The sequence below is a fragment of the Hippocampus zosterae genome, chromosome 14 (assembly GCF_025434085.1).
Source record: "Hippocampus zosterae strain Florida chromosome 14, ASM2543408v3, whole genome shotgun sequence".
Classification (NCBI taxonomy): domain Eukaryota; kingdom Metazoa; phylum Chordata; class Actinopteri; order Syngnathiformes; family Syngnathidae; genus Hippocampus; species Hippocampus zosterae.
In genome coordinates this window covers 7,067,272-7,089,963 of record NC_067464.1, presented here as the reverse complement: position 1 = coordinate 7,089,963, position 22,692 = coordinate 7,067,272, and the positions used below count along the sequence as shown (strand labels likewise).

The 22,692-nt window shown below is 43.0% G+C and overlaps 3 protein-coding genes across 4 annotated transcripts; 1 reads left to right on the top strand and 2 right to left on the bottom strand.

Annotated features, from left to right (window-relative positions):
• Window positions 1-56: 56 nt before the first annotated feature.
• On the bottom strand, window positions 57-6,659 carry selenon (selenoprotein N). Its single transcript, XM_052086299.1, has 12 exons — window positions 6,256-6,659; window positions 5,212-5,329; window positions 5,009-5,139; window positions 4,574-4,786; window positions 4,362-4,486; window positions 3,775-3,912; window positions 3,604-3,685; window positions 3,207-3,395; window positions 3,031-3,136; window positions 1,474-1,586; window positions 1,277-1,378; window positions 57-1,207 (listed from the first exon to the last, which is right to left on the bottom strand). Exons 1-12 carry the CDS (start codon window positions 6,439-6,441, stop codon window positions 1,028-1,030), a joined length of 1,683 nt encoding a protein of 560 aa, XP_051942259.1. The 5' UTR covers window positions 6,442-6,659; the 3' UTR covers window positions 57-1,027.
• Window positions 6,660-7,446: 787 nt separating this feature from the next.
• Window positions 7,447-9,224, bottom strand: znf593 (zinc finger protein 593). Of its 2 annotated transcripts, none has more exons than XM_052086352.1 (4): window positions 9,127-9,224; window positions 8,687-8,901; window positions 7,864-7,926; window positions 7,447-7,789 (listed from the first exon to the last, which is right to left on the bottom strand). In XM_052086352.1, exons 2-4 carry the CDS (start codon window positions 8,884-8,886, stop codon window positions 7,663-7,665), a joined length of 390 nt encoding a protein of 129 aa, XP_051942312.1. In that variant the 5' UTR covers window positions 8,887-8,901; window positions 9,127-9,224; the 3' UTR covers window positions 7,447-7,662. The 2 variants fall into 2 exon arrangements, with proteins under 2 accessions (XP_051942312.1, XP_051942313.1); XM_052086353.1 differs by having other exon boundaries at window positions 8,990-9,139.
• Window positions 9,225-9,917: 693 nt separating this feature from the next.
• rlf (RLF zinc finger) lies at window positions 9,918-22,463 on the top strand. Its single transcript, XM_052086269.1, has 8 exons — window positions 9,918-10,139; window positions 13,680-13,834; window positions 15,362-15,443; window positions 16,163-16,298; window positions 16,400-16,602; window positions 16,732-16,868; window positions 16,952-17,093; window positions 17,667-22,463. Exons 1-8 carry the CDS (start codon window positions 9,960-9,962, stop codon window positions 22,080-22,082), a joined length of 5,451 nt encoding a protein of 1,816 aa, XP_051942229.1. The 5' UTR covers window positions 9,918-9,959; the 3' UTR covers window positions 22,083-22,463.
• Window positions 22,464-22,692: the final 229 nt, after the last annotated feature.

The following is a 22,692-nucleotide window of genomic DNA, read 5'->3' as shown; positions in this document are numbered from 1 at the left end:
TCTAATGTGTGTTAAAAGATCACACTTCATGCTTGGAAAAAAAATTGGACAAAAAGTGTCAGAGAATCAGTGTTTTACTGTTAAATTCAGAATTCTCATTTATGAGAATCGGCAACAGACCTGAACAAATTGTCTTCTGCTCAGGGTCAAACAAAATGAGACAAATAAACAGTCACACATTTTCTTCTTTTTTTTTGTAACAGGAAATAAGACCAAGGTCCCTTGAGTACAACCACAGGCAAATAGTGTCGTTTTGCCTTTAGCTAAATTGCTTCCTTTGAGATGAATCGGTGAGAAACAGGCGACTTGTCAGATGGATTTGCAACTGTTTGCTCTTTTAGCTGTGAGTCAACGACTATAAATTATAACAATGTTCTTTGGTGTAGTGTATCTCCCCTCTGGCAAACGAAAATAGTACAAAAAAAACATGAAATACAGACAACATATGTAGCTCAGAAAAACATTCATAAAAGTTATCCAAAAAAAATGCTTGTGCTCCTCTTGTTAGTGAGTTTTTCTTCTTTGCATTGCACAGAGCTATCAGACGGCTGCTAAATATTCTGACCATGCCTGAATTCTGCATATTTTGCGCCACAGACCGATGGGAGACATCTCCTGCTGCATCAGTCCCCGACGATTGAGTAACATGGGGGGTGTTTGTTCTGCCAGACGCTTCATCAGCAACGATCATCAGGTTCTGCCCGGCCCTAGAAGAGCTTTCAGGCAGCACCGTCACAAACTGCTGAAAGGCGCTCAGAGGCCACACTTCCACCTCCTCTTCTGGAGGCTTTGATTACTTGCAAAAAAATAGCGAAATTCAACTTTGGTCAAATTTCCAGATGAACCTAAAATGCACTACAATCATTACGGGTTAACTTAATGGTGGAGTTTGCGATAAAACAAAAAAAAAACTTTTCAGCAGCTCTCAGTGCTTTGCCACTTACACTCTGGAGAAGCTTTCTCATCACACTTGTTTAGCCACAAGAATGATCTCACACACACGCACACGCACACGAGCACGCGCATTCTACTGTGCCAGGTACTGCTTAGCCCTCTCCAGCCCCTCCTTCAGGAAACTCATGTAAGTGGAAGTGGAGGGGTCTTCAAACCCTCCAGAGAAGCTGAAAGTGGTTCCGTCCTGCTCCTCGCCATCATCAGGCTTCATGGACGTTTGATCCAGGAAGAAGTTTGCATTTATGTGATGGACCTGCAAATGAGATCATTTTAGATTCATTTGGCTCATTCTGTCTGTAGCATCGTGAGTCACGTTATTTACAATGGTTCCATTCGGCAGGGCGACCATCATCTCCACAGGGAAGGTGTACTTGTCAAGGTGCAGGCGGGCCTTTTCACTCAGTGCAGGGCTACGCTCATCAGCCTGGAGCGCAGGGACAGAAATGTTTGTTTAAAAGGGGACACATTATGGAAAATTGACTTTTTATTTGCTTGTATGCAAATATTTTGGTGTCTCACCTGCAAGTTCTCCAGCTCTTTGACCAGAGACCAGCTGCTCACAAAGCTCTGGTTGAGCAAAGCCAGAATGGGCGAACTTTCCAGGACGGTCTCCCGGAGAGTTCGCCCCGAACCTACAGACCAGAGATAAGCGAAACATGTAGATGTTTAGGGCACCAAAAAATGGCAGCTATTATACCTGGCCTCACACTTTTTAGGGGACAAATAAGCAATCATAAATCAACCTTTCACTCAAACTTGGCTCCAAATCCTTTGCAGTCAATTACAGCTTGACGTTTGGAACGCATACACATCACCAGATTCTAGATTTGAGCCCTAACTTGTACTTTGGAGTATTTTCCTTTCAGTTTTGTCCAAATTCCACTTCTTTGCCTTTGAAACGTCGAAACGATCGTTTGAAACGATTGCTTTCGGGACGTTGTCCATCTACATTGTGAAGCGCTGTCCAATGAGTTCTGAGGCATTTGGCTGAATGTGAGTACCGGTAGATCATATTGCCAGAGACATTTCAGAATTTATCCAACTGTTTTTGTCAGCATTCACATCATCATTAAATAGTTCCCGACTTGAAAACTTTTGGGGTTATTTCTTCAGATTGAAGGTTTTGCACTTCCATATTTTGCCCCAAGTGTACAAATAAGCTTACCACAGTAAAAGTCAAATTGTTTACTAAGATGAGGTGTCGCATGCCAACTTTACATAATTTGCTCTGAACTGTCCGCCTTCAGAGTTTTCACTGTATGCCACTAAGTGGTGATGAGGAATCTAATTAGTGACATCAGAGCATTTTAATTACCGGTAGATGGTTAGTGCGGTGACATCATTGCCACAGACTAGCTTTTCTGATGTCCTTGATCATGCAGAGAAAAAAAAGTATAAGTACTTGGGCTAAAAAAAATACCCATCCCAAATGGCTCATTTTGGTCCCTTGCCCAAAAATCTGAACCGTGCTTTTATTCTCTAAAATACCAATACAATACAATACAGTACATGCTGATTTATATACCGCTTTCACAACAGCTGTGACAAAGCACTTAACAAAACAGTTAACATAAAGTAAAATAATAAACACAACACATAACATAGAACACGGACAGTCGTGCAGCCACCACAAGACAGATGGTACCAGCAACAATTAAACGATGATGGTAAAATATGTATTTGCCAATAATCACCAGGGTAACAATTTTGCATTTGAAAAATTAATTGCACGCTATTTCGTCATAGTAACAGTAGTAATAGTAGTAGAAGTGGTAGTACCGGTATTTAGTCATACATGTGTGTGTGTGTGTGTGTATTCAGGCATGCATACATGGTGATCTCATCCAAAAGAGGTCCAAATGCTGCCATCTGCTGGCCATAGTTCAGGTCCCCCCCCATCCCTTTCCGAATTTAATGGTCAAACCAAAGCTGGAAAATCCTTTCTTCTGCCTATTCCCATAACTAAAAGGTAGTTGACGACATTTTCCATTGCTGTCAATCCTCATAACGGTTTCCATTGATGATATTTCACGTCATCGACTCTCAAAGAGTTACGTTTGAACCTCTCGGTCTCACCTCAGCAGGACTGGTCGTCAAGTGCTCCCCAAAGTAGAATGGAATGCACCAACTTCTTCTCTGCTTCGGCTCGCTGGAAGGCCTCCGAAAAAGGCAGGTAGGAGACCTATTGGTACAGTCCAGTGTTAGACAGCCATGTAGCGACATGGGAAACAACACAACAAAGTCACGTTTACCTTCTTGAAGGGATACAGGGTGACCTCCAGACGACGGGCGGCTTCTTTTTGATCGATCTCTACGCTCCAGTCAATGTCCTCAAAGACAAACTGGATCGGCTCAGCGCTGCCACCTCGGCTGTCGATGACGTTGCCCTCTTCGTCCATGATGACGGAGGGAATGGATGGCCCGGTGGACTGCAACTCCAGCTGGAGAAGAAAATGCTTATCGATCCGTTACCACACATACTAAAATACGTCATGGCTTCTTGTGAGTTTATCTCCTTTGTGTTCAATGGAGCCGTGACAATTTTTTTCCCCATGTAAAACCTTGCGTCAAAAATGGTGGAAAACATTGGATTAGTGCATCTAATACCTGGACTATAAAATAGATGAAAACTAGCTGGAAAGGCTTTACCAGTGGCAGGTAGCCGATGTCCACCTCCATGTTGCTGCTTTCGCTGGCGCCATACAGCCACTCCATGTCCACATTCAGAGACCTTTGACACAGACGGGAAAAAAGCACACGATAACGACTCTGCCACTAACGTGCTCAGTTTTGTGATGTGCACTCTTAAAAGGCCTTTACTTGTCACTGGGGACGTAGAGATGAAAGTGCCGCACGTGAGAGGCGTCTTTCGCGAGGACAATGCTGCCTGTGAATTGGCCTGGCGTGAACCAGAAGGGAAAGTTGGGGACATCGTTTAGCTGGAACTCTGCATGAATCCTGTTTGGGATTAAGGAGAGATTTTTTTTGTGAAAACGACAGCGTTCTCTCTGACTTTTCATCAAAACCGCACGGATATTTCAGAATTGCACTTGTGCATATTAGTGAGGGGCGCGGCTTTGATCAGAATGGAAGGAAGGAGGGATTAGTGAAGTGAGACCATGTTCAAATTTTGGGAGCAATTTTAAAACTCAACCTATCCCCTTAATTGTCTGGGGGTTTTTTTTTTGGTCTTCTTTGAGCATTAAAACTTACAAATCTCAAACAATGGCCCTCACTGTCAATAATCACTTTTCTCTGATGACAAACAGTTATTAGATGTCTTTAAGTGTCCAGAAAACCATGACTGCACCGTGCTGTTGCTCCTATCATTAATTAAAATAAAAATTTAGCTCTGAACGGGAACAATTTTTAAAATATGTGTGACATCGAACTTTGTTTCTCCTCACCGGAACACAATGTCGTAATAGAAGTCGTTACTGGCACGTATGCACGCGATGGTGCCCTGAGGCGCAAAGCGAGATTTTATGAAGGGTCGGGGGTGAAACATGATCAGCAGTGAGTGGATGAGAACCTGCGGTGAGAACAAGAACGCAACATGTAGCACTCATTTTTGACTTGAAGTGAACAGAATCCGATTTTTTTTTTTTTTTAAAGATACCTCTTTGCCCTTTGGTGTGGGAGGGTGGTAGCGGTTGTTGGGCAGGTACCCGGTGAAAATGTTGAGTTCGCTGGGGATCACCCACCATGTGTCTCCAACCTCCTGCTTATTCTTGGGCGGAAGGAAGACCTTGAACTGACTGGCGAAGAAAGAAGAGGAAGGCACGGCTGGACTCTTCCATGAGCGCAGACCACTCAGGCAGCTGTGAGAGACCTGCAACATCAACTATCCTAATCAACAAATCTACAAACTTTTTAGGGCTGATTGTGGTCTGCCAGTGAGAGCCTGACTTCTTCCAGATGCCGATATTTGCCATAATCTTTGGTAATGCCATGATTCAGCTGAGGTATGTAACTACTGGTATGTTTTATCCATGTTTTCCTCAGTATTTTACCAAATTGCGATGAGCGAGCATTTTGCTGGTTTTGTTCTTACCCCAAGGAAGCCATCTTTGCTTTTTGTCATGGAGTCCATGAGCAGAGGCTCCATTTTGGCCTCCAGCGTTAAAGTCTCCCCATCTGGGTCTTCAATCACCTCATCTTCAATGTCCCGCGGTGGTGTAACCCCTGTGGAAAAAAAAGATAAGGCGGTGTCATCGATCATTACAGGAGGGAATGGAAATGTTAAGTTTGAGCTACCTGTGAGTTTCTCCACCACTGGTTTAAATTCCTCCGGACTGAGATAGAGGTCATGGTTGGTGTCTAAAGAGGAGAAGAGAAAAAGCCCCTCTGCACCCAGAGTTTGCACACTCTCCTCCTAACAGGGGGAGAGAAATTCACATTCATTAGATATACTTCAATGATTTCTTTCTCAATGTGCACCGCAACAAATCTGGGTTACTGCTGCAATAACAGATTTTGTAGAAACTGGAAAGAGTGGAAAAGGTCTGCCCGGAGGCCACAGATTCTTTGCATATGTTCCATCCAGTCAGGCCATGTCTCAAACACATGTTGACTGCCAGATACACAATGCGTGGCGTGGGGTGGGGGGAGCAAATTTGAGACCAAACACTGAGTTTTACCAGTTGGGACGACTAAAAGACACACCCTGTTAGTAAAAGCACAATGGGCTGGACTAACTGCAGATGTGGGCTCAACACACCAAAATGCCAATATGGGTTGAGCGGCAGTTACTGGATTGCACGCAATTTATTGGCAAAGGGCTTTTGGATTTTGTTTCTTTTTTTTTGGGAGAAAGTACATTTTAATGGCTTGCATACAAAAATTGTATCTGACTCATCAAGTCTCAAATTAAACCACCTCAATCTTTATTTGTCTGCCTATTTCTGAAAATTGGTGTCATGCACGAAGCTGTTAACTCATCCACTGCCAGACATTACATTACGAAAGCAAATTCTGAAAACTGGTGACATTCACAAGTTGATATGATGTGACGTCAATTTCAGTCAATAACAGGTGGCAGTAAAAGGCCTGACCAAAAGACCAAGAGTTCGAAGACTGCCCCTAAAAACGGGTTGTATCACAATCAATCAGAATACCCTGTTTAGAGGAATGGGAGCGCGTGAAAATTGCCACGATAGTTTCATACAATATTTTTATTTTTACTTGACTTCGGCTTTATTTTCTATTTCATCATACTGTTTGACTTCGGCTTGAAATTTCAATTTCATTACACTGTACAAACAATTTGTATCGTTATAGTAGATGTTATCTTCAGCTCACGTGTCGATTTTGAAGGTGGGTTTCTTGATAGTACTTGATGCCGCACGCCAGGAGAGGAACAACAAGAACCAGGAGCAGAGTGTAAATCCTGATGGAGATCTGGGAGCTGGAGCCCCGAGACTGTTGTCGCTTCGGGCCGTCGTTGCGTCCCTCCTCGCGGGGCTCTTTATGCACGTCCGCCGCCATCCCCTCCAAACACAAAGGCCTGTCGGTCGGATAACATCCAAAAAGTATCCAACCGCAGACTTCCTTCTATACAGAGCGACCGGCTATGATACTGCCTCCGACGCAGGAGAGGAAGGTCCCTTCTGGGGGATGAAGTTCCTTAAACAACCGCTAGCAATTTAGCCGCACATCCCTGGAGGGCTGCTTGCGAATGTTGCAAGGGATCAAGTAAAACCCACAACCAACTGGAAGTTATATTACTGTTTTCAAATTAAAAGTATTTCAAGGGTCGGGGGGCACAATCTGCTTAGTCTACAGTACTGTTTTCTCGACCAGGGTTTTTGTTTTATTTTGAAACGGATTTTCCGCAAATATAATCGCAGTGTATTCCAAAAATTTCACTTAATATTTTCGAGGTTTTGTCCCCTTCTCAATTTGTTTTTTTTTCTTTGGGGAGGGGGTGCTTTTCCTGCCAGGAAGCTCTGCTAAACAATTTAAATTACATGTTCGTCTGCCAGAAGGGACTTTAGATCTGAATCTGCAGCTTCTGCTCTTGACATATACCCTTTGAAACTGTAGCTGAACACAAAAACGTTTTCCTTTTTTCTTCGTTAGTACTCATATCGAGAAGAAAATTACGCTACTTGCTTAATAGCTACCTTGGATTGACTCAAAATAGCTTCAGTGATGACCTCTGAACTGATTTACAAAAAAAGCAAACAAAATATTGTTTTATAACTGAAAGATACACCTCACCTGTGTGTGTTGTCACAGACTACTGTGATTTTCAGGTTGGCTCAAGAGACATATTGCATAGAGACATACAAGATATTGCCATCCAGCCAACGTCTGACTCTAGCAGTTGCACTCAAATAACTGACCTGACTTTAAATTACTTTTTGAATGAATTGGAATCTGCATAAATTGCTTTTTAAAAAACAAACACCCCCCCCCCCCCTCCACTCAAACATATTCAAACTGTGTCATGTGTGTCGTGTGTGAATCATTTTACGGAGAACAGCAGGCTTGTGTAAGGACAATCTATCTTGGTTTATTACCACTTCACACTCTCCATATTTACATAGGTTACACTGTGTAATACCAAGAATACGGCAACACTTTTGTGATGCTGATAATATTCAGTTCACTTATGAATGAGCTCACTTTAAAAACACAATTTAGCAACATGTGTATTTTTGACTTCTGCGTTTTGTAAAGTTCATTTCATGGAGAAGGAACTTTTCAGCACATATCTTCTTCCACAGGTTGCGTCTTCACCTCCATGACCTTTGGAGGGATGTAGGAGCCCATCCCAGCCGCTCTCTCTGCCTCTGCCTGCGTGTACGGTTCCTCCTTAAGCTCTTTCAACCTAAATGGACGAAACCCAGGCGGAGGGTCCAAATACTGCATATTTCAATCCATACAAAATAATTGAAGCTTTACCGTCTTTTGTGGACTTTAGTCTTGAAATGGTCTTTCAATGATTTCATGTCCACAAAATATCTCCTGCAAGACAAAAAGTCACCGTATTACCAACTACTAATGAACAATCACGATAATCCATTCATCCATTTTTGATTGCACTTGTCATTAAAGGCTTTTGGATGAGCTGGAGCCTCTCCCACTCAACTTCTGGTGAGAGAAGACTACATTTTTGGGAATCGGTTAGTAAGCCGGAGTACTATACACAAAGAAACTCTCAACTTTGAAGCAGAGTTGCAAACCACTAGTCTACTGTTCTAACCCTTCCACCAAGAGTTAATACACCATGAGCATACTGGAATGAAGAACATGTTCCAGCACTGCACATGGTAAAAAGTCAGTCATTTAAGATAGGATAAGATATCCTTTATTCGTCCCACACTGGGGAAATTTACAGCCTCCAGCAGCAAGAATGTATGTAGAAAGAAGAAAGAAGAAAGAGAAAAAAAACAACAAACATCTTTCAATTAAATGCAATATGAACACAAAATGGTTTTGTTAGTTATTAATTACATTTGTAAAATTATTTAAGCGAACAGGTTTAAGAGATGGTGCAATGCTGCTGTCTGCAGCGTGGGGCAATCCGGATTTCAGAAAATGCCATGATAGTCTTCCAACCATCCCTCGGAACACGTTTTGAAAAATGCATGTCGCAGACATGTTGAGACACCTGCAAACTAGTTTAAATTATGAAAAAAACGTCTCCTTCAACATTATCCAAAATGGATTGAAGGGTCCTTGAGCTCTACCTCGACAGTAAGCAGAAGTGCAGTTGTCCACTTACGCGCAGTGTAAACAGTAGTGCTGTGCACATCCCGTCACATCATAGTCCACTTCCTGATTAAGTAGTTTGGCAGCAATTTCAGGCTTCATATCTGAATGGATCTCATCTAAGTCTTTTGTCCGGCGCTTCGTCTTCCACGTCTTTGCAATATTCTTCTTTTTGCCATTATTGTGTTTTTTCGTTTGTTTGGACTTCCCCATTGTTAGACCGGTGAGCTGGAAGGACAAACATGAATACAATGTAACATAGCTGAAAGGTAATAGCTTGGGGGAATCGAGTCATATGACTTGACTCGAGTCCTACTTCAGTTGCGTTCAGTGCTGTGCCGAGTTGTGCCGTTTTCTTTATAACACGACAAAGGTAAAATATAAGTCTGTTTCTTTCTAATATATCAGTTTCAACCCGTTTTCTTTGGCGTCATCATTTTCATGTTTACTTACCCCCTCACACGTGCAGCTGGAAGGATTGGACTCATTTACTTCCGGGTCGAAAGAAAGTACGAGTGTGACGTGTCGGTAGATGGCGTCGGTCACCGAATCTAAAAAATGAAACAAAACAAAACAAATACATTTGCATTTCTATTTCTATAATGAACACCAAAAACATAATATGTGTAGATATAGATAAAGATACATTGTTCTTATGTAATTTATATTTCTTTAAAACGCCATAACACGCAGGTCAATGACTTGACAAATCGCCTTCTAATCTATGACTGGACTGTACTTGAGTCAAATGATTAAGATGGTTGTCAGGGTTCTGCAGTTTCCAGATGAGCTGGTCATTTGAATCAAACATGTCAGGATGCAGATAGATCCAAAGATGCAGAGCCAGGAAACGGTAACAGTGACGAGCCTTGCTCAAGTCACCTATCTATTGATATGCCAAAGAGCCCCAATCTAACAGATGGAAGCTCTCAGTACTGTACTTATACTCAGCCAGAAGGTACACCGAAGCCCAAGTACGCACCAAATGCACACAAGTGAAATGGTAAAGTAGAGTTTAAATATGTCGACAATGAAGAGAGAGAATGAGAGAGAGAGATGGAGAAAAAACATTTGTTTTTTCTAAAGTTTGGATCAAACTGTGGCGCTCGATTTCCAAAATGTTAGCGACCTCTGGTTGTCTGAAAGACAGTGCAGTAATCATTGCAGATCAATGAGTGGCGGTAATACACTAGGACAGTTTGCAAACCGCGATCAGACACAAAGAAGAAGAAAAGAAGGCGGTGTCAAACTGCTCTAGTGCATACGCGCCGTGGAGGAGAGGGAAGATGGCGGAGAGGAACGTCGATCTTGATCACGAATGGAGCGAGCGGGGCCTGGACACGGCCGAGGACACGCTGGTTGCAATGGAAACCCTGTTGGCCACACTGAGGGCATTCGAAGACGGGCTTAGGCAACAGGAATTGTCCGTGGCATCGTCCGCGGACTACTGCGACAACTTTTGTCAGGTAACGAGTGCGTGAATCCTTCATACTAGCATTAGCATACCGCTGGCTCAGTTTGGGTTGTTTTCCTGAAGATAGTCGAGATGCTCTGGTATCGGTTGCGCCCCTTTTGTAATTAGAAAGCGCGTTTCTGAATAAACGTATACTACTACTCGGCGTCCAACAGCGATTTTAAAAGAATTTACATTATTATCGTGCAATGTTAATTAAATGCGATTCACTATTGGCTCTGTTGAAATCAATATGAGTGTTTGAGGAAGCTCAGCAACACCCCTCGTACTACAGTATTGTGATCTGCATTCGTAATTGCGCGTTGACACATTGGTGTATTTACTACTGCTCTGGTCAAATCAGACACTTTATTACATTTGATGCAAGAAAACTTTTCCCCCCTAAAGATATTTAAAAATATTTCTTTTGTATATACGTTTCATTGTGTGTCCATTAAGACTGTTCCAGGTAATAAAGTAACCCATGTTTCTATAATTAATTTTAAATTAACAACTGTGTGCTTAAATCGAACAAAACGGGGGGATCTGAAACTGCAATATCAAAGTAAAAGTGGTTCTATTTTTCAAACATAAAGAACAGAAGTCAGAGATTTGAGGGTGCCTTGACACAGCCAAAAAAACAAAACAAGTACAGTACATGCAATGGAGAAAAAGAAAAGTATCAATGTTTTCAGTCAAGAGAAAGAAAATAATGAGGTATTGAGCCCATGGAGCCACCTCTTATGAACCATGGAGAAACACCACCACATCTGCCAGCTTGCAATTTTGTGTTCCTCACATCATATTAGCATACTACTGTAAGTAGATTCAAATTTAACCATAACGCAACAATCAACATTTAAATTTGCATCTCGTATATCCTACTTCTTTCTTGCAATGCCTTGTTTTGCACAAACTAGCCTCTTTCCAACTCGGCATCACCTTCAAGTCGGAAGTAGTCCCAATGTAATTACACTCAAATCTCCTAGGCTGAGATCCTTTTAGGAGGTTCCCCCTTGTGGATGTGCCGTAAATAGACAGTGGGGAATTAATCAAGGCTCCCCGTGGATACCCAGCGTGCAACGGTGTCTGTCTGGTACTCAGGCGTCTCAGGGTGACAATCTCACTATCCTGCGGGAAGTAGGCGGCACACATTTTCAAATGTTAAAAATTAACTTTAGTGCCGAACCAGTAGGTTTTCAAAGGAAATGTCCACGTGGACAAAGTTATTTCGCACCCTTCTGTAAATAAAAGCAAACAAATCCACAGTAGTCAGAAATAACTTGACTTTGATAAAAAAAACAATACGGTAGTTAAAATTAACCTAGGAACATCGGAGATTGCCTCAGATTTGTGGTTCAACAGAATGGCATTGGGGAGAAAAACAATTGTGACACAGGCACTGACGAAAATGATATTTCTGCACTATGAATAAAATTCATAGTTAATGATTATTTGCTCAAAACAAGAAAGTATATCAGTTTAATTTTGACAGCCAGCCAACACCGAGTGCCAAAAATGTCTTTTTGAGCATATTTTAAATCAGTGGTCACCAACATGGTGCCCGCGGGCACCAGGTAGCCCGTGAAGACCACTTGAGTAGCCCGCCAGTGCCTGGACATTGTGATTTGCTAGTAGAAATTATGATTTAAAAATGCAAACATTGGCAGTACTGTGAGACATTTCGAAACACGATCAAAGTCTGACAATTTAAATCATCAAGTATTAAAAATAACCCATCCTCATATTATTGAAGGTATTTTGGACAAATATGTTATTTCAGACGTGTATCAATTTGGTAGCCCTTCACACAATTGGTACACATGAAGTTGCTCTCACCCTCAAAAATGTTGGTGACACCTGTTTTAAATCAACTAAAGTGAATTACCGGTAATCATTTCCGCGGTGTATTTGATGTTCGTGGTTGCGCCATGACCCTCTCCCAGCAACTTGATGTTCCTGTGAATATATCTACGCGGGAGTGGAGCCAACAGTTTGGGGACATGGCCGCAGGAGGAAAATTGATGACAAATTAAAGAGCTGGATAATATGAATGGTAACAAAAGAGCCCAGAACACCTTCCAAAGAAATTAAAGGTCAACTATAAGGTCAACGTACATTGATGTCAGATCGCACTGTCAGTCCTGAATTTGAGCCAAAGTAGACTTGGTTAGAAGCGACCAAGGAGGATACCCCGGAAAATTATGGGAATTTCACCTCATGATCATTATGACCAAAGTTCTCAAGATTACCGGTATTAGCAGGATATGTATTTTGAATACAAAAATATCATTTTTGTAACCCTATGTACTTCTTGACATTGGGAATTGTAAATGGCGACATCGACTTTTTAAAATTTTAAATTACCTGAGGCCGAATACTATTAGCATTAATTCACTAAATACAGGAATTACACAGCATTTATGTTTATTGAATGTAAACTTTAAACCTAATACATATCAATATGGAGGACGTTTTATAAAAATGTATTCTCATGTAAATTGCCTGGGGGATGCAAGTGGCACCAATTTGGTGGACTCACCCATGTTAGCTTTAACATAGAATGAGGGATTCCTTTGTTTGATACATTTGATTTGTCTAATCTGTACATTGTTATTTATAGGCTTGTGCAGGCTAAAATGAAGAGTCCACCCAACTGTTTAGTTGTTGGGTACATATGTGACTTCTCTCATCTAGAAAACAACACGATTGATGTATGACCTGGTTAAGTGCAATTAGTGGAAAATGACCTTTCTTGGCACCAAATAATTGGCACTTGTTAAACTTGAATTTGAGGTGCAGGCGTTCGCACGTGTCACACCTGTCACAAACCAGTTTGTCGCACTCTCAACTCTTTGACGATGCCGTTTAACGTAGAGGGTACTTGATATTGGGCGAGGGGGAGGTATTTTATACTCTTAGCTCATTCACTCCCAAAAACGTTTTTAAACGTCTTTTCAGACTTGGTCTAGAACTAGTTGGTACTGAATGAGTTAATAAAAAGGGCAATATTCTAAAAAAAACAACCAAAAAGTGGCACTGCGAGGGGAGAATGGACTTTGTTCATATACAGCATTTGTTTGAAAAGAAAACGGCAATTCATGTGGGGATGTCAAGATTTTCAATGATTCATTATAATTATATCCGAGCTTTTAGTTGACCGGGAGCTTAGATAGTAGTATGAGTCTCTTATTGATTGATTGATTTTGCTGAATCAGTATGATACATAATTACAGTTGGAGCGATGTGGCTAACTGTTTGAAATCTGTTTACCATTTATTCCTAAACCATGGATCATTTCATTCTTTCAAAATACGCGTATGTATTTGACAGTTTGTATGGGTTATTTTCCCCTCCCTAAGCCAATCCCCTTGGGCCTAATCAGTAGCATCTCAAACCAGACAGTGCCAAGTGGGATCAATCAGGTGTAGTCTAGCGTCTCCCTTTTCCCTGATGAGGAAACGCCTCAGAAATCTCACCTGCTTATGATTGTTCTAATGGGAAAACCAATGTCATGTAAGTATCTGTGTATTTTTTTCCTCCCCCTCCCCAGGCACTTATGCATTATGCTGGCAGCAGAAACTCCATAGACCATGGTCTTCCACTTCTGGAGGTCTACTGCCTTTCGATAAATTGCTTCGCAGCTGCCCGCTCGCACCTCACCGCAGAGTCGGACAAAGTGACTCTTGTTTTGAAGAGGCTAGCTCTGTGAGTACAAGTGCTCCAATGAAAATGTGTTGTGTATTCCTTTGGCAATATCCCACAAAAGAATAGGACTTAATTAGATGCTAATTAATTGCCTCCACGTTAACTGTGATGCACGTAGTCCTTAGCTTGCTATCTGGAGTCTACCATTTTTGCATCACTCCAATTAAAAAAAAAAAGAAATTAGGTCTGTATCTCTATTTGGGGTGCAATATGATTCAAGGACGATTCGATTTTAAGGTGGAATCATTCGTTTTGATTCAGTGGGCTTATGATTCAATTTCATATGGTACGGCGCAGTTCGAGAAGGTCTGATCCAATTAGTTTCTTGTTGTGTGTTGGTCCTGCTACAGATAAACACATTTTGAACCAGTATCAACTTGTGCGCTTCTTTCAGAGTTGGAATCAGTCGTTCGCCTCTACCTTTCGGACAGCAGTGGCTGCCCTATCAGAGGCTTAACAAAGGCACAATGGCGGCAGACCAGTCCGATTTATCACTTACTGTCCAAGCTCTTTTATGCTGAAAGTAATTTTTCGCCAATGACTTTGGACCCAGCGATGTGTTTCTGCCTGGAAGGCACAGGGACAATGCCATTGCGCCTCTTTCCCAGAAACTCTTTGGGAAAGGAGCTTTTGTGATGCCTCTGACACGATGGCAGAAGCCCACAAGTTTGTCGATCAACCAGCGACACCATTTTGCGTTGGTACCTTAATGGGGCCCAGCGCCAAAGCAAATTATTCTATTTTTACCACTCACGTATCGCTCACTTGACTTAGGGTGTCCTCTCTCTGCCTTCTCAGAGTAGCAACACCCTCTGCGCAAGTTTAAATAATCTAATGTGGACAGTGTTTCATTTTATTTTTAGAATATGCCATGAGCCAATAGAAACAAACAAGGTCTTCCATAGTCTACTCTAAAAACAAGTACAGTTCACTATTGGAATGCTGAGCTGTATGATTTGGAGAAGCCACTATGAATAAATGTGCAGGTAATACCTCCAATGATTAAATATAATGCACAAATATGGGTGGCATGATAAGAATCGAACCAAATAACGTCTGTATTAACTTGCTTTTAATATTCGAGTAACATCATCAATATGCGATCATAAGTGGATTCTCATGGCGCATGACAACATTCATATTTATTGCTGAGAGCTCTCTATGACCATTTTAAGGAATGGAGCCACGTGGCGCTGTACCTTCGAAGGGGTTCACTGTTATTGTGGGGAAGCATGCACATTCTTAAAGATAAACAAATACAACAAACGGTGTCAAAAGAAAAGGTGTCGGTAACATGCAGTTTAGCAGCTCTCACAACAAACAATGACACGGAAAATAATTGCACATGTCAATCAGAATCTGAATCATGTTATTAGCATGTATGCAAAACACACAAGGAATTTGCCTGCGGCAGTAAGGGCTATGCTGGTATTTCAATAACAAACAATTACGATAAACAAGAGCTGTGGGTATCGTATGAGTTAGTTTTGATCATTTACACCAGCAATCTTTTTGTTTGTCCTGCAGAAGCTGTTTTGAACTGTTTCTGTCAGTGCCGGATAATGAAATCCCATATGAAGCCTGGGTTCAATTCCACCAATCTGTTCAGGTAAGAATACTTCTATTCATGTTGACTTCAGAGTAACCAGAGATGACCAAGTACAAATGTCATCAACACGATGAAATCAATATATTCATTGATCAATCATCATTGATCGTTTCACCATGCCGTGCACGTTTTTTGGCGTCGAAGGAATGGCTTGAAAAACGTGAAGCCCACAAAATGTCAAATGTTAAATATTCACATAGATTTTATACTGTATTAAAAAAAATAAGCCATAACACAAAAAGCTGCTCAACAGTAATATTTTCTGAAAGGCTTCAATGATAAGTCTGAAAATGTTGGATGTGAAGCAATCATTTCAGCTCATTGTATTATATTTTTCTGGCAGGGCTACCACAACATGGCTTTTGGGCCACCCCCCCAAAAAGACTTGATCCAAGGACGCTCTGTTGGATCTTAGTATTATTTTTGTGTATGTAATGATTATGTGCCACTTTCACAAATAAAGTTGGATTTGTACAAATTATACATATTTAGTCAAACTTTAAACGAATCTAAAATCTGTAATTGAGATACTGTCAACCGTAGAACTACAAAGTATTATAAAAATGAACTTTTTACCCTGCCCCAATAAAAATATTTGTGTTTATTTGCTATGACGTGGAAGACGTATTCCTTTGCAATTAGGCCCCCTTTTTTTGAGGCCAAGTCACCCAGTCAGTTTTTTATTCTTAACAAAAATGTTTTCTTTTGAATTCTTTCAGATTGCACATGACACCTTGTTACAGTACGGCAGTACAGACCTTCAAGCCTTACTGCAGATCACAGGAGAGGGGGGTGCCTGGAGCAATCCCATCCTCGCAGCTCTCCTCTCAGGGCAGCCTACCATCCAACAAGAAGGTTAAAAGAAAACACGTTTATTAAACCGGAGTAACTTCAATGTTCGCATCATATTGTCGTCTTTGTAATAGTTCACTCATCAATGCGTATTCTTTTTGTAGTTGACGCCTATATCAGTTTGGAGGGCGAGGGCTTCATGGAGATGCGTGTGAAGCATTTGGAGAAGATGGGCGAGGTGGCCAAGGCTGTGGTGCTGGCAAAAGCTTGCACAGACTGCAGCGCCATCTCCAACCAAGCTACATTTCGTCACACATACGTCTCTTTGCTCTGCCAGCTGCTTCCCAATGAAGAAGCAATTATGGAGGTAAAAGCTGGCTGTTCCTTCTCCTATGTCTTGATGCACTCCTATTTTTCCAGCACAATTCTTTTCCTCATCAAAAATGTGTTTTCTGGTCTCCTTCCTCACATAATATTATGCTTTGCTCCCGAATAGATATCCAGGCAAGACTGCAAGGATGTTCTTGAAATTACCACAAACTTGGAGATGGAGGGGGAGGAGAATACGGGCTTCATCTTGTGCACGACCTTCTTGACGCAGCAGCTTCAGCAGCCCAGCCTTGATCATTCCTGGTGAGTCTTGCTGAAAATTGATGCGCTTGTCAAGTTGCTACTGAGCTCATTAAACTTTGATTAACTCATTCTTCTCTCCATAGGGAGCTGATACAACTATGGAGTAAGCTTCAGAGGAAGCTAGGCCCTTCTCTCATGTCTCTTCTTGAAAGATGCCTTCAGCTGGGTGCCATTGCCATAACAGTGCAACATTTGCTTTACCTGGTCCGTTTAATTCAGACAGAGGTAAGATTTCTGTTTCCACACTGTCTACATAGTAATGTTGGCAAATAGTATCATATTCATGTGACAGCAATGGCGGGATAATTCATTAATACATTGTCTACGGTTTTACGGATGTAACGGTAAAATCCCGATATTAAAATAGCCGCGATGTCGCCGTCATGGCGCGATATTAAACGCACCATATTTGTTGAATAGGTCAGGTTATATTTTCCATTTGTGCACTCCCATTACCTGGTGGTTAGTTTATTAGTGCGGTTTGATTTGAAGTGGGCATGTTTTGGATGCCAACGTTTAAAACCCACGATAATCTGAAGGGGAACACGACATGTTTGAATCGCTGCACAAATTCTTGTGTAACTCGATTCACAGTGTGTGTATGTATTTGCTTGAAAGTGCCTCAATATTAAGTTTTGTTACTATTATCAGGCGAACAAAGCATTGTGAACTAAACTTGTTTCTCGAGCGCAACATAGGTCACTCTCAGAAGCCACAAACATTTTGAAAATGTAAACTTTTGTGAGTGTGATATTGCTATTCCTGAAAACTATTTTAAACTATTTCTGCATTTTTCAGGCAGAGGCAGTGGGCACCGCTGCCTCGGTGGAGCTGTGCGTTAAAGCTCTACAACTCCCAAAACACGATGACTCAGAAAGCAGAATCGGCATCTGTAAGGTGGTGTCTGGCCTCCTCCTCAATGATCTGGAAGTCAGGCGGGCCTGCCTCCTCACAGAGTTCCTGCTTGGCCCTAGCCAGCAGGTCTTAAACCGCCTCCAGGAGCTCTACCAGTGCCCAGACCAAAAATACGAAAATGAAAGGGGCCTCATTCCCAACTCGCTACGCTGTGAACTGCTGCTCGTGCTGAAGGCACACTGGCCCATTGACCCGGAATTTTGGGACTGGAAAGCCCTCAAGTATCACTGTATCTCCCTTCTTGGGTTGAAACCTGAGTCGGAAGGGGAAGGGGAAGAGGAAGAAAGTGAGAAACCACCTATGCTTCAAGTCAACGCACTTACAAAAGAAATTGAGCACAAACCTTGTGTCAATGGAAGTCGTCTTCTTCACAAGCAGCCTGAACAGAAACCTTCTCACACGGTAGGAGGAGAAGAAGGAGTGAGGAGAGCCAAGCTCTGTTGTCGGATTTGTACAAGGTCCTTCACTGACATTCAAATAATACACCACTCCAAAAGACACGTCGTGGACGACAGACACCCCTGCCCGATTTGCCTGCAGAATTTTAGGAGCAGAAAGGAGCTTCTTCCTCACATGAAACATCACCTCCACAGTGAAACGCCTCAATGCAGTACCAACATAAAGATTGAAGATGATGAGATTGAGCCCGGTGAGATAACCGTTGACCCTTCTTTAATTTTGAATTACGAGTCCACGCACGATCCTGAAGTCCTGCAGCACATCGTGCGGCAAGCCAAAACTGTCAAAGACAAGTGCGCGGACAACGAGCATGTGACATTCGATTACATGAACCAGCACTTCAGTCTGCAGAACCGAGAGGAGTATTTCTGTCCCGGAACCGGATGCTCCAGGGTTTTTAAACATTCCAAGTACTTGTACGTGCACTTAAAGTCAGAACATAAAGACGATGACAACGTAAAGCATTTTCACCAGATGAGAGAGCAACGGGAGAAGTGCGCCTTCTGCCGGCGCCATTTTGTCTCCGCTTACCATCACCACAAACATCGAAGAACTCACTACTGTCAGCAACCGTACATGTGTGTGGTGATGGGCTGCGGCGCTCGCTTTGGTTCGTCCACTGAGCTCGTGTTGCACAAGCAGATCCATGGCTATCAGCTGAGCTACCAGTGCGAGCTTGAGGGCTGCTGTGTGAATTACTCGGACCTGGGACAACTTTATCACCACGAAGCACAACATTTCAGGGATGCTGCATTCACCTGCCCAACCTCCATCTGTAAAAAATTCTACTTTTCCAAAAGGGAATTCATTGAGCATCTATCCACACACAACATTACTTTCTCTGAAAAGGACTTTGAGGCTCAGAGGAAAGCGAAAGAGACCATTTTCAAGGCTGATTTGGAAAGGGCGTCCCTTGTTCATAGTCCAAATGATGCGGAAGATTGTGCCATCGAAGATGGCCAACAAACTTCCTCGGGGAATTGCGTTTCCTCCTATCAACCATCTGGCGACGCCAAGCCCAAAGCGGTGGTGACCATGGTGGCTATGTGTTTCGATGGAAGCAAGTTCACCTGTGGATTTGAGAGGTGCGGTATGACTTTCTCCCGAGCTCGAGATGTCCAGAGGCACCTGAAACATGCCCACCCAGAACACCTTAAACTGGAGAACAAAGATCACAAACATGACAAGGAGCAGGGGCCAAAGTCCAAAAAGATGAAGACTGAACTGGAGTCGGACAACGAAGAAGGTGAAAACCAGCTCTCGGCTCCCTGCTCGCCTGGAGAAGATGGAAACGAATGGACGACCCCACCCCACTATACAACAAGCCTTGCAAAAAACGATGTCCTTCAGGAAATTCTCATAGGGCTAAGTAGACTGGATCTCGATTCCGTGTCGCCACATAGTGTCCCAAATAAGCCGCCACAGTCCATCGGAGGAGCAAACGCATGCCTTCACCAGGCTGTTATCGAAAAACAACCTGTGGTTTTGCTTTCGAAAGCATCTTCCCAGCTTCCTCAAAGAAACGTAACAGAAGAAAGCGCGGTCGAAAGGCTTGACGATGCTAAACCCTACACTTGCGAGATAGGAAAGTGCAGCTTTAGGACCGCGCGGAGCTACAGTCTGCTGCGCCACTACGTTAATATGCACGGACGCCTGCTTGAAGAGGCCAAAAGAATGACTTGTTTTAAGGACACGTCATTTAAGCCCTTTAAGTGTCATATGTGTAGCAAGAGTCACCGAGAAATGAAAGGATTGAGGACCCATTACTTTCGGACACATAAGCTCAATGTCAGTTTGGTGGACGCGTTTAGTCGAAGATCTACGCAACCTACAAACCCGAGCTTGAACCCGACAGTGAGGATAGATGTACCCGGTTGGGAACACGGGGTGGAAAAAAACTGTGAAAATAAACAAAACCCGAGTACTTGTTCTTCATCCTTGGTTGTAGATCTAGCAGAGATTAAAGAGGAAGAAAGTGACCACAAGGGAGATGGTGAAGATGGGATTACACCTCCGGTCAGAACAAGGCGTTTGGTGTCCAAAAGTAACCTCTGCTATATTCTAGATAAATTCAATAAACCGTTTCATTGTGTTGCCAAAAACTGCGACGCAGCCTTCTCCACCCAGGGAGGCCTGGTGCGCCACCTTCAGCTCACACACCATTACAAGCGCTCTCAGCTCCTGTTGGAACAGGAAATGCAACATGATCCCGAAGTCAAAAAGGAGAATGTGAAGAAAAGCCCTTACCCAAACTCTGATGAACCGAAACCCCAGTACAAATGTCAGTTTGTCAACTGCAACGCCTCCTACCATCTCAAAAGCAGCCTGGCGCGTCACACCCGCATTGTGCACTCTCATATGTCAGGGTTAATTCGGTGCAAGTATGAGGGCTGCACTAAAGTATTCACCCACAACGAGGCACTGAAAAAACACACCCTGTACCGACACTGCGAGTACTACGACTCTTTGGTGGTACGGCTCCAAAGCACTCACAAAAAGTCCATTTCAGGATGCCAAAAGAAACTTATCGTAACGCCCCCAAACTCTGCCACACCCGCCTCGACCGGCTCACCGACGCGTGAACGGAAACAACCCGCCCGGTCGGAGGATGAGGTTGACGATGTCACCAAAGACGAAAAAAGGTTGATTGTTAAAAACAAAAAGTCTTTCAACGCTTATATTTTCAGATCGCATGAAGAGGCTTTACAGATGTGCCAAGACCGTTGTTTACGTGTGGCCCACCCGTGCATGATTCAAAACTGTGACTCCGTCCTCAAGTACGTAAAAAGCTTGAGCCGACACTACAGAGCGGTTCACCACATGAAAAATCGCTACCTTCGAAATAATGCCGAGAAGCTCTTTTATAATGCGGAGCAGCTGGAGGAGTTGATTCAGAAGAAGTCAGCTCGGCCAACCGTCGCAGTTACAGAGAACCCGAATGGAGTTTGCAAAATGGAGTATCAGCCGGAGGCGGAGACATCACAGGGACAGGATGGACAGGTACAACCGCACTCCGCCAAGGCAGAAACCCAAATGGAGGCTCTTTCAGATCCTCTGAGATTCCCTGTGGAGGAAGTACTGCCCCCTGCAGAGAGAAACGGTGTCCTCGTCGGTGCCGACGATGTGTTGTACGGAGAACCGAGTACCGGCACGCACGCTGACGATACTGTTGTCACAACGCCGAATGGTCACAAACAAGTCGAAAAACTGCTCAACTTGGAACAGATCAAACCTCTCCTTCGCCCCTTTACTATCAATCTCTCGCCCCCATGCTCTGTAATCTTTACGACAGAGGAGGGCCTTCAGGATGCTTCAAAAGACAGTAAAGTTCCTCTGCCTGTACGGCAGCCTCTCAAGCGAAAGAATGAGATCGCCGTACAGCCATCAAACGTGATCGACCCTCAGCCTCTCGGCCCCCCACCACACCCTTTTGACATTACCACATACAAGCCAGTCGGTTTTGAGGTTTCCTTCCTCAAGTTCATTCAAGACACCGCACCAAATGACAAAAAGACGCTCATCGCCAAACGGCGAGATTCCTTCCGGCGCAGTTGTTCAGTCAAGGAAAACAAGCAGCTGGGAATCTCGTTCACGCGAAGCAGACGCAGTCATCCGATGCTTCACAAATCCCGCGGTACAACTGCGGACTTCCCCTCTGTCCGAAATTTGAAGTCCATCCTGGACAAAGCCCTTGCTGGGTGCGGCGACTTGGCCATCAAGCAGCTTCAGTACCTCAGACCTGTGGTGGTCCTGGGCAAGCCAGTGTGTACGGCCACCCTGCCTCAGCTCTTCCCTACAGAACCCAACAACAGCAAACTGCTTCTGGGAAGCAAAGTTTAACATGGCACCTTTTAAAATTGAGTTGGACTTTAAGTGTTAATCTTTTTTTTTTTATTTGTGATGCTGTGTTTTTGTTACTTAGGTTGAGAAATGGAAGTCTCGCAAATCAGCAACACAATTGAAGCCATGATTCCCCCCCCCCCCACCAAATCGAATTTTCTCGCGTATATACATAAGCCCTTCAAGATCTATGTACATTTTCACAGATTGTTAGAAATGGTTAGTAACAGGAGGCTTTTACCCGTGTGAAAATGTAACGTACCTCCTACAAAAATCTAAATGAGTGACTGCCTGGCACGAAGTCTGTAAGAAATAGGTGTGATATTTGCAGTGCTTGGAGATGAGGTACCTATGTAACTTTCTAATAAAGCTGAAAATTAATATCAAGTGTTGTTTTCTCATGCCATGATCACAGTGTTCTTCAATGAATAAAGTAAAGGACAGGCAGACATGAGATCTGGGTAGAGTTTTGTTGTTAACTGTACCTTATTAAAGAATTTGATAACCTATCTTGTGCACTAATCACATCCTTGGGAGTATTGGGACCATTGGGACCATACTTAAAAGGTACACAGAGTGCTGAAGTTGTCATTCCAAGAATGAAAAATAA